Source organism: Harpegnathos saltator, unplaced genomic scaffold (assembly GCF_003227715.2).
Source record: "Harpegnathos saltator strain DR-91 unplaced genomic scaffold, Hsal_v8.6 scaffold688, whole genome shotgun sequence".
NCBI lineage: Eukaryota > Metazoa > Arthropoda > Insecta > Hymenoptera > Formicidae > Harpegnathos > Harpegnathos saltator.
Window position 1 is genome coordinate 1 of NW_020230524.1, and position 12,102 is coordinate 12,102.

Below are 12,102 nucleotides of genomic sequence, written 5' to 3' on the forward strand. Positions count from 1 at the left end.
AGTTTTTAAACTTTCTCCGTCGATATCCAGCCTTCATTCGTCGATATCTCCGCTTCTATTGGGAGTAGAGGGTCGTACATGTAGTCCAAAATGTAGGGTTTTGAAAGGGCTTTAATTTGGTACATGTCCGAAGCCTGTATCTCTAACCGTTTAGGAGATATCGAAGGTTAAAGTTTTCCAACCTTTCTCCGTCGATATCTCCGCTTCTACTGGGAGTAGAGAGTCGTCCATGTAGTCCAAAATGTAGGGTTTTGAAAGGGCTTTAATTTGGTACCTGTCCGAAGCCTGTATCTTAACCGTTTAGGAGATATCGAAGGTTAAAGTTTTCCAACCTTTCTCCGTCGATATCCAGCCTTCATCCGTCGATATCTCCGCTTCTATTGGGAGTAGAGGGTCGTCCATTGTAGTCCAAAATGTAGGGTTTTGAAAGGGCTTTAATTTGGTACCTGTCCGAAGCCTGTATCTCTAACCGTTTAGGAGATATCGAAGGTTAAAGTTTTCTAACCTTTCTCCGTCGATATCCAGCTTCATTCGTCGATATCTCCGCTTCTATTGGGAGTAGAGGGTCGTCATTGTAGTCCAAAATGTAGGGTTTTGAAAGGGCTTTAATTTGGTACCTGTCCGAAGCCTGTATCTCTAACCGTTTAGGAGATATCGAAGGTTAAAATTTTCTAACCTTTCTCCGTCGATATCCAGCCTTCATCCGTCGATATCTCCGCTTCTATTGGGAGTAGATGGTCGTCATTGTAGTCCAAAATGTAGGGTTTTGAAAGGGCTTTAATTTGGTACCTGTCCGAAGCCTGTATCTCTAACCGTTTAGGAGATATCGAAGGTTAAAGTTTTCTAACCTTTCTCCGTCGATATCCAGCCTTCATCCGTCGATATCTCCGCTTCTATTGGGAGTAGAGGGTCGTCATTGTAGTCCAAAATGTAGGGTTTTGAAAGGGCTTTAATTTGGTACCTGTCCGAAGCCTGTATCTCTAACCGTTTAGGAGATATCGAAGGTTAAAGTTTTCTAACCTTTCTCCGTCGATATCCAGCCTTCATCCGTCGATATCTCCGCTTCTATTGGGAGTAGAGGGTCGTCATGTAGTCCAAAATGTAGGGTTTTGAAAGGGCTTTAATTTGGTACCTGTCCGAAGCCTGTATCTCTAACCGTTTAGGAGATATCGAAGGTTAAAGTTTTCTAACCTTTCTCCGTCGATATCCAGCCTTCATCGTCGATATCTCCGCTTCTATTGGGAGTAGAGGGTCGTCCATGTAGTCCAAAATGTAGGGTTTTGAAAGGGCTTTAATTTGGTACCTGTCCGAAGCCTGTATCTCTAACCGTTTAGGAGATATCGAAGGTTAAAGTTTTCTAACCTTTCTCCGTCGATATCCAGCCTTCATCCGTCGATATCTCCGCTTCTATTGGGAGTAGAGGGTCGTCATTGTAGTCCAAAATGTAGGGTTTTGAAAGGGCTTTAATTTGGTACCTGTCCGAAGCCTGTATCTCTAACCGTTTAGGAGATATCGAAGGTTAAAGTTTTCTAACCTTTCTCCGTCGATATCCAGCCTTCATCCGTCGATATCTCCGCTTCTATTGGGAGTAGAGGGTCGTCATTGTAGTCCAAAATGTAGGGTTTTGAAAGGGCTTTAATTTGGTACCTGTCCGAAGCCTGTATCTCTAACCGTTTAGGAGATATCGAAGGTTAAAGTTTTCTAACCTTTCTCCGTCGATATCCAGCCTTCATCCGTCGATATCTCCGCTTCTATTGGGAGTAGAGGGTCGTCATGTAGTCCAAAATGTAGGGTTTTGAAAGGGCTTTAATTTGGTACCTGTCCGAAGCCTGTATCTCTAACCGTTTAGGAGATATCGAAGGTTAAAGTTTTCTAACCTTTCTCCGTCGATATCCAGCCTTCATCGTCGATATCTCCGCTTCTATTGGGAGTAGAGGGTCGTCATTGTAGTCCAAAATGTAGGGTTTTGAAAGGGCTTTAATTTGGTACCTGTCCGAAGCCTGTATCTCTAACCGTTTAGGAGATATCGAAGGTTAAAGTTTTCTAACCTTTCTCCGTCGATATCCAGCCTTCATCCGTCGATATCTCCGCTTCTATTGGGAGTAGAGGGTCGTCCATGTAGTCCAAAATGTAGGGTTTTGAAAGGGCTTTAATTTGGTACCTGTCCGAAGCCTGTATCTCTAACCGTTTAGGAGATATCGAAGGTTAAAGTTTTCTAACCTTTCTCCGTCGATATCCAGCCTTCATTCGTCGATATCTCCGCTTCTATTGGGAGTAGAGGGTCGTCCATGTAGTCCAAAATGTAGGGTTTTGAAAGGGCTTTAATTTGGTACCTGTCCGAAGCCTGTATCTCTAACCGTTTAGGAGATATCGAAGGTTAAAGTTTTCTAACCTTTCTCCGTCGATATCCAGCCTTCATCCGTCGATATCTCCGCTTCTATTGGGAGTAGAGGGTCGTCATTGTAGTCCAAAATGTAGGGTTTTGAAAGGGCTTTAATTTGGTACCTGTCCGAAGCCTGTATCTCTAACCGTTTAGGAGATATCGAAGGTTAAAGTTTTCTAACCTTTCTCCGTCGATATCCAGCCTTCATTCGTCGATATCTCCGCTTCTATTGGGAGTAGAGGGTCGTCCATGTAGTCCAAAATGTAGGGTTTTGAAAGGGCTTTAATTTGGTACCTGTCCGAAGCCTGTATCTCTAACCGTTTAGGAGATATCGAAGGTTAAAGTTTTCTAACCTTTCTCCGTCGATATCCAGCCTTCATTCGTCGATATCTCCGCTTCTATTGGGAGTAGAGGGTCGTCCATGTAGTCCAAAATGTAGGGTTTTGAAAGGGCTTTAATTTGGTACCTGTCCGAAGCCTGTATCTCTAACCGTTTAGGAGATATCGAAGGTTAAAGTTTTCTAACCTTTCTCCGTCGATATCCAGCCTTCATTCGTCGATATCTCCGCTTCTATTGGGAGTAGAGGGTCGTCATGTAGTCCAAAATGTAGGGTTTTGAAAGGGCTTTAATTTGGTACCTGTCCGAAGCCTGTATCTCTAACCGTTTAGGAGATATCGAAGGTTAAAGTTTTCTAACCTTTCTCCGTCGATATCCAGCCTTCATCCGTCGATATCTCCGCTTCTATTGGGAGTAGAGGGTCGTCCATGTAGTCCAAAATGTAGGGTTTTGAAAGGGCTTTAATTTGGTACCTGTCCGAAGCCTGTATCTCTAACCGTTTAGGAGATATCGAAGGTTAAAGTTTTCTAACCTTTCTCCGTCGATATCCAGCCTTCATCCGTCGATATCTCCGCTTCTATTGGGAGTAGAGGGTCGTCATTGTAGTCCAAAATGTAGGGTTTTGAAAGGGCTTTAATTTGGTACCTGTCCGAAGCCTGTATCTCTAACCGTTTAGGAGATATCGAAGGTTAAAGTTTTCCAGCCTTTCTCCGTCGATATCTCCGCTTCCACTGGGAGTAGAGAGTCATCCATGTAGTCCAAAATGTAGGGTTTTGAAAGGGCTTTAATTTGGTACCTGTCCGAAGCCTGTATCTCTAACCGTTTAGGAGATATCGAAGGTTAAAGTTTTCCAGCCTTTCTCTATCGATATCCAGCCTTCATCCATCGATATCTCCGCTTCTACTGGGAGTAGAGAGTCGTCAATGTAGTTGAAAATGAAGGGTTTTGAGAGGACTTTATTTTGGTGCCAGAACCAGGCCTGTATCTCTAGCTGTTTAGGAGATATCGAAGGTTAATGTTTTCCAACCTTTCTCCGTTGATATCTCCGCTTCTACTGGGAGTAGAGAGTCGTCAATGTAGTTAAAAATGAAGGGTTTTGAGAGGACTTTATTTTGGTGCCAGAACCAGGCCTGTATCTCTAGCCGTTTAGGAGATATCGAAGGTTAAAGTTTTCCATCTTGTATCTTTGATATCTCCGCTTCTACTGGGAATTGAGAGTGGAAATTTATGGTAAGATTAGGGTTGGTATAGGACTACATTGTGGCAAGAGCGCGTTCCTGTATCTTGAATCGTTTACGATATATAGCAATTTAAAGTGTTTAACTTGTGATATTAATATCTCCGTTTCTACTGTGAAATGAAAGTCGAGCTTATGGTCAAAGTAGGGTTCATATAGTACTATATTGCAAAAGAGCGTTCCTGTACCTTGAGACCTTTAGGAGATATCGAAGGTTAATTATGCTATCGATGATGTTCGCTTATAAGTTCCATTTATCTCAAGAGCGCTTCTCGGGAACATTCCGTTCGAAGGGTTAGTCCGCGATAAAAAGTTTCTTGCGATCTGAGGCCGCTGTTGTTTAAAGTTAAATTGCAGCAACAGTATTGTTATCGGTCAACCCTGAGACCGGCTGCTATCATCCATTTGTGACGAAATAAAAAAAAGCCAAACGAATGCAATTAAATGTTATTTATTATCATTGAATATTAGATGAAAAGTAGAAGAGTTATTGTCCGCAGCGGATAATCTAACATTTAATAAGAACGAGACAAAATTCGCATGTAATGAAATTCCACTTTTTAACGCTACCACGACCCTTAATTATTCTCCGAAAACGGCGTTACAACAACTTTGACATTCTGTACAATTAATTGCTAACATATTTTCTAATCGTACACATTCCTCCTTAATTAACATAAAGCTAACAAATATCCAATGCTTCGACAGAATAATTTTCTTTATTTTCAGTAATCAATAAGTAGTAAATCATTGTCGCGTACAGTTGAAAGGCCTCCTCGCATTTCCCTTGTTGTCCCGGAACCTTCGAGAAAAGAAAAGATGCCCAAGGGCAAGTCTCTCATGCTTCAACCGCCGCCGAGGCCCGCAATGTTTATATCGAGCCGATTGTGTTGATCGGCTCGCGAGCGACAACACTTTTTGCCCTTCGTTTGAAGTTCGACGAATTTTCCGGGAATAAGAAGTCGGAATTTCTCAGTTGGCGCTACTGTTCTAATATATCACTTCTTTTGTATTGATACATTAGAAATACATTAGAAAAGTGTTGCAGAGTTTTATTATAGTTATAAGTTTTACTTGTAAAAACTTATGTACACATATATACACATATAATAAAAAAAATAATTTGAGTTTGATACTTCTAAAAATAACACAATACGTGTTGCGCTTGTATTTGGCGCCTTTTTTTTTACCTTTTTGTTTAAAAAGGTAAGTTTTATATAATATTAAATATACGTACGTTTCACGTATAACGTGATTGACTTAGAGTACTCCGTGCCCACGCATGTTATTCATAGCGACGCATTCATACTTTCCCTGATCTGTTACATCGGATTCGATAATCTGCAAGGCACCTGAAACTTAAAATGTGATATTCTCGAACAGCGTTCCTCTCAGGATTTTCTTGTCCAAAGAAAGATCAATGATGTGATCGCAGATCTCGTGTATGTCATGTCAAAATAGAGACAGTTTGAATTCAGCGTAATATGATTCTTGGAACGTAAATAATTATTGTGAAGTTTGAAGCGACTCTCTCTCTCTCAGGCATGCTTTGAAAACACGAGTTGTTTTTATTTTCAGCTAACGGACGACGCAGGCATTAACATTGATCGGCAAGGTGGGGGGTAACCGTGCCTTCCCGATTGTTTGTTTTCGTACGCTTATATATGACTCCGTGATTGCGGAAAGGACATTGCGCCTCGGGCCGACGAACGACGCGCATGCCGCGACGCAGAACAGTGTCGGTTAATACGCGTTTCTTTGTCCCCGAATCTCACTTGCATGAGTGTTAGAGCTAGAGTCAGTGTGTCGCCAGTGCTACGATGGAATATCCGGGGGTGCTGCGACGGAGTAACAAAAGGAGGACGTCGGATCGAGAAGTCAGGATGGAGAGAGGACTCGGAGCGCGCCGAGAGATGTAGCCGAGGACAGCGATACATCATGTATGGTATTCGAGGTACCTCGAATAATTATTATTACGCAGGATTTTTCTAATTTTAACGGACCTTACTCGAAGTAAGGACATACCCGAGTCGAAATTAGATCAGCATTCATAGTTTATCATCTGAAAAATAGCTTGAGATTTGATTATTCGTTAAACTAATTTCACGTAACATGAGTTCTACTTTTCTTTTCTCGTAAAATATGAATGTCTATTCAAGCAAGGTTGCTGAGGCAAGCTAAGGTTTATGAATACAAATTTTTAATTATGTTCTCAATGAAAAATTGCACATAATTTAAAAAAAACTATGAATAATGATCTTAGAATCTGATATAAATTTTACAAGTGTTGATTTTTATTCGTCTAATAATGCTCAGATTGCTGTTTTCGTTTAGAATCTGCTAGAATGTCCGTTTCTCATTCTTGTTTATCTTTCTTATTGTACCGAATCAGAATAAAAATCTCTATTAGTGAAACAGCATTATTAGACATAACCGTTGTCTTTTTGCAGCTTCAGCTCTTTTAAGAGCTACAATTCTCATCATTTTCATTAGAAAAAAGAAAAGAAAAAAAAAGAGAAGAAAAAAGGAAAAAAGAACTTTAAGAATGATGAGAATAAAAAGTGTTTTTCATCCCCTATTTCCTTTAATTCTTATATGATTATTTAATCCTTATATATTTATCTCACACGCAGTTCTAACAAAGGCATTTCTATTTACGTTTTTATCTTTGTTCTCTTTCTTGCGCTGTTAAGCGAATATATAATCAGAATCAACAAAAATTGCTCATTTAAATTAAGAATATAAGGATTAAGTACATATACATTATCGAAATAAACGAGTATTAAATAACTGCGGAATATGTCACTGTTGAAGACTCATCATGGGCGAGACTGCGAGAGTAGCCAGATGTAACGTTCAGGTAGGACAAAGCTTGTTCACTATTGCGCACCTAGATATTCTACATTGATTTTTCAAATTGGATGCAATTTGCAGGATCAATGTAGAATTAATATTTCGACTCGGGAAAGACTCGGGAATGAGAACGAATTGTCATTGCACTTGGACAATCTTCTAACACTGATTTCTGGTATTGATCGACATTCGATTTTCGGTACTGATTTACTCTTTCATTCCTCTACAAGAAAAAAAAATTGATACGACTCGTCCATTTAACCGCGTTAATTTGATGAATAAATTAAATATTGATCGGTCTTCAATTTTCGGTACTGATTTATTCTCTCTTTTCTTTTATAAGACAAGAAAAATTGATATGAATCATTCGTTTATTCGAGTTAATTTGTTGAATAAGATTAGAGAGGTAAGTACCTGAAAAATGAGAACAAATTGTCATTGCATTTGGGCAATTTTTTAACGCTGATTTATAGTATTAATCAATATCCGGTTTTCGATACTGATTTAGTCTTTGATTTCTCTATAAAAGAAAAAAAGATTGATACATATTGTTCATTTATTCGCGTTAATTTGATGAAAAAATTAGATATTGAACGGTCTTTGATCTTTTTTCTATTGATTTATTTTCTCATTATTTTACAAGACAAAAAAAATTTATACGAATCGTTCGTTACCCGAGTTAATTTGTTGAATGAAATTAGAGGGGTAAATACCTGTAAAATGAGAACAAATTGTCATTGCACTTGGACAATTTTCTGACATTGATTTATGGTATTAATCGGTATTCGATTTTCGATACTGATTTACTCTTTCATTGCTCTATAAGAAAAGGAAAAATTGATATGAATCGTTCATTTATCCGCGTTAACTTTTTTTTTATTATATATAAGTGGTCCATAGGACGATTAAATATTCGAATACATGTTGCCGTATCAAAGTCTCTTCTATAATATACGATTTGACACGTCTGGGGACGCATGATGTATCGTTGCCCGCATCCCATTCCCTTCGTCCTACTTTTTTGTATAAAATGTCGAATTGAAACGTATTAAAAAGTATTGACATTTTGAATATGTCTGATTTTTGAATCTTTTTGATCTGAAGAAAAGGATTGAAAAATATTAGTTTCCATTAAATTTTACTGCGCTAAATGCGAGACGGTCTCTTTCACCCGAGTGCCTCACCAGGGAAATTTCTCTGGTACGCTAAATCCCGTAAGGTCATCAGTCTTTGTAGTATATCTCGTCGGTGCATAAGGTTTATATTACCTGTACATACATATTTTGAAACATTTTCTTTGGATATTATATCAAACGGATTTTGCTTGTCACGTAATATCCTTCGGACTACACGGACATTATTATTTTGATCAATTTGATTTCTTTGGTATTCATTGAATTATCCAGAACGCGCAACTGCCATGTTGAACGACTCAATTGTCGTGTGAAATGTTTCGATTTTCACAAATTCATATAAAATTTTTCATTTTTCACTGATTCACAGAAGCCTTTCACTTTTTATTAGTTCACGCTAGGGAAAAGATTCATGATCGCTGCCCTGAACAACTGCAACGCTTTTCGAATCATCTATGTCGGCGCGCTGTTACTCCTCAGATTTCTGTCATTAATAACTCGATAATTATTGCGAATCTCGCAAAATGGTATGGGACTTTTATGTTTGTCTCAACTCAATCTACCCTCACACTTCGGGTTGGCAGCTAATTACCGGACACTTCATATGATCTTCATGATATTAATCATACACAATGTCAATTCTTTTTTTTGTACATGTTAACATGTTAATTCATGTTATAAACGCGTAACAATGTGCGAGACCGTGCTCTTCAAATATGCTATTATGGTTGTAGCACGAACATAAACCGCCTAAAAATGGATGTAGCACGGACTGCCACCACATACAGGTTTTACCGCCGAAACCTGAATGTGAATGTAGCCTCGTAGTTCCCCTCTCAAAATGGATGCAGATGGCGACTTTTCCCAGTGCGAAAAATCGGTGTCGTCGAAAATACCGTGTTGGCCGCTCTCACGTTCCTTTCTGGTCAGACCTTATATTTAAGACTTCCTTAAGTTCCTTCCTTAAGTTATCTTCAGATGGTCTGAAGCCAATAAAATAATCCGTGCAGCATCTAAAGATGGATATAAGGAGGTCTCAAATATAAGGCCTGACTATGAATACGGGTATTAAGCCTTAAGAAATTGGCTAACCTTATTCAATTATTCTTGTAAAAATCGATTAGGATTGGTTAATTTCTTAAGGCTTAAAGCTTACTACACCTATTGTAGACCCGGCTTTATACCCTTATTCATAGACTACGTTTACACGGCTTCTAAAGTCAGCGGCACATGGTGCTTGATTTCGTGCTGGATTGCTTGCTAAATGAAAATACTGCATTCTGATTGGTGCATTTCCGAAGATGGATGGAAATGCACCAATCAGAACGCAGTATTTTCATCCAGCAAGCAATCCAGCACGAAAACAAGTACCGTGTGCCGCTGGCTTTAACTTCGATTTAATAACGCTAAAGGCTCGTCTACAATAGCTGTAAGAGTAAAGGCTCGTCTACATTAGCTGTAAGAGTAAGACTGTAAGGCTATAACGTAAGCTGTCAGCGAATGAAAATATTTCATTTCGTGTCTTGCAACCTTACAGTCTTACTCTTACAGCTATTGTAGACGAGCCTTAAGGGCAAGAGCACAGGCTTTTGCATAACGCATAATACACAACGCATAAGAGAATAAACCAATTAGTTTTCTTCATTTCCCTCCTCAGGATAGAAATAAAGAACTCTGGTTGATTCTCTTATGCGTTGTGTATTATGCAGAAGTCTGTGCTCTGGCCTTTTGGTTGTAGGTATAAGCAGTAAAAAATGGACCAACAATAATAGATTATTCTTATAATAATCGATTGTGGTTGATCTATTTCTTACTGCTTACGCCTAGAACCTTAGGTCCCTTGCACAATACCAGGCAACAAGCAATAAGAATAAAAATAGACCAATCACAATCGACTATTTACAAGAATAATCTATTGTGATTGGTCTATGAGCCGTATTCATAATCCGGTCTTATATTTAAGATCGTCTTAAGTTCATCTTCAGATGCTGTATAGATCATTTCATTGGTTACAGAATATCTGAACGTGAACTCAAGACGGTCTTAAATATAAGATCCGACTATGAATACGGCCCTATTTTTATTCTTATTGCCTGGCATTGTGCAAGGGGCTATATTCTTGCAGCCATTGTAGATGGGCCTTTAGACCAAGCGCTTGATAAATGACAGAATTTGAGATCTGGGATTCCTCACTTAGTCGATGAAGGCGCGGCGCGACACATCTTGGCTATCAGTCTGAAGTTAGCTACTGGCGTTCCATATTTCCATAGTCAAAGGTGCCTTTATATATTACAGAATAACAAATGCATAAATATATCTATAAGATTGCTGAGTACTAAGTTATTTTTTTTATTTTACAGACTGATAAATATGTCTGCATTGGAAGAAAAATATAATTTAGATACCACAGAAACACATGCTATGGCTGATATTAAATCTACAGTAGAAAATCAACATACAACAGAAAAAAAGATACCATGTATAATTGTACTTGGGATGGCTGGTTCTGGGAAAACAACATTTGTGCAGAGGCTAGTATCTAAATTGTATAATGATACAAAGCCATATGTCATTAATCTAGATCCTGCCTGTAAAGAGGTTCCATATCCTGCTAACATAGGTACCTAGAGAATTGTTATACAAGAATTATGCTACATTCAATAGTAAATATAATACAGTGAATATGTTATATTTGATTGTTTTGAAGAAAACTATATTTCTTTTCAGACATAAGGGATACTGTAAATTACAAAGAAGTGATGAAACAATATAAGCTTGGCCCAAATGGTGGCATAGTTACAACATTAAATCTGTTTTCTACAAAGTTTGATCAAGTAATTGAGCTTATTGAAAAAGCTAGTGAGGAGCATAGTTATGTGATTTTAGACACACCTGGACAGATTGAAGTATTCACATGGTCAGCCAGTGGGACAATTATAACAGAAGGATTAGCTTCTCAATTTCCAACTATAATTGTATATGTAGTGGACAGTGTAAGAAGCGTTAATCCAGTTACATTCATGTCCAATATGTTGTATGCTTGTTCTATACTTTATAAAACCAGATTGCCTTTTATTGTAGTTATGAACAAGGTATGGTTAAAATTTTAATACTCATGTTTATAATATACACATATAACTTTTGATTATATACAATCAATTGAATGCGAAATTAATACATTTTAGACTGATATTGTTGACCATCATTATGCAGTTAATTGGATGCGTGATTTTGAAGCTTTTGAAGAAGCAGTTGACATGGAAACCTCTTATGTCAGTAATTTGACACGTAGTATGTCACTTACACTTGATGAGTTTTATAAAAATTTGCAATGCTGTGGTGTTTCTTCAGTAACAGGAGCTGGATTTAATGATTTTCTTGAGTTGGTTAAAGATGCTGTAGAAAAGTATGAAACGTAAGTGTTGCTATTTATTTTAAAAACAGATTGTTACATTACTTAGTTGATAATGCATTATATCATCTCTTATAACAAAAATATCAATATAGCTTATTTCTTTCTTAAAGTGATTACAGAAAAGATTTTGAAAAAATGAAGAAGATAAGACAGGCTCAACGAAAAAAGACAAAAGATGAACAATTAGAGAATGCTAGTAAAGATGTAGCAGGTGAAAATGTACCTCTTGTGACAACTGTCAACACTGGTTGTGAAATCTCAGACGTCTACTTAAAGCATCCAGGTAATGAATCAAGTGAAGATGAAGATGGAACAGAAGAAATAAACAGGCGAAAGGAAGAGGATGAAGAAAAAGAAGAAGAATCTTTTACAGATTTCCTCAAAAGACGTAATATTCAACAGAATGCACGAGAAAACAAGCATCAATCTGATCCTAGTACAAGTAAAACTTAATAACCATGTAACTTGCATAATAACTAACTTCATGTATATAATTTTTCATATAAATAAATTTATACGAAAAGATACAATCTTCACATTAGTATGTTTAATTTATATAAAACAAAGTTCTAGAGTTTTTTACATCAGTCTGTTGTAAAACAAAATATTTTAAGCTTTATAGATATCACTTCATAAAGTATAATTAGACATTATTGTATTTACACAGAATTTTTGGTCTTGTTTAATATTTTAAGTATCATATAATCAATAATTCTATAATTATTTTTAAAACGATATCGAAAGT

At 37.5% G+C, this 12,102-nt stretch overlaps 1 protein-coding gene across 1 annotated transcript; it reads left to right on the plus strand.

Annotated features, from left to right (window-relative positions):
• The first annotated feature begins 10,063 nt into the window (after positions 1-10,063).
• On the plus strand, positions 10,064-11,893 carry LOC105184309 (GPN-loop GTPase 1). The gene is made up of 5 exons (XM_011143019.3): positions 10,064-10,218; positions 10,303-10,562; positions 10,670-11,034; positions 11,128-11,357; positions 11,468-11,893. Exons 2-5 carry the CDS (start codon positions 10,313-10,315, stop codon positions 11,808-11,810), a joined length of 1,188 nt encoding a protein of 395 aa, XP_011141321.1. The 5' UTR covers positions 10,064-10,218; positions 10,303-10,312; the 3' UTR covers positions 11,811-11,893.
• Positions 11,894-12,102: the final 209 nt, after the last annotated feature.

Excerpts from the sequence above, each read along its gene's own strand:
- LOC105184309 (XM_011143019.3), top strand. The coding sequence starts at position 10,313 with ATGTCTGCATTGGAAGAAAAATATAATTTAGATACCACAGAAACACAT. Across the intron at positions 11,035-11,127 it reads TTATTGTAGTTATGAACAAG|ACTGATATTGTTGACCATCA; the intron begins GTATGGTTAAAA and ends AATACATTTTAG. Across the intron at positions 11,358-11,467 it reads GCTGTAGAAAAGTATGAAAC|TGATTACAGAAAAGATTTTG; the intron begins GTAAGTGTTGCT and ends TCTTTCTTAAAG.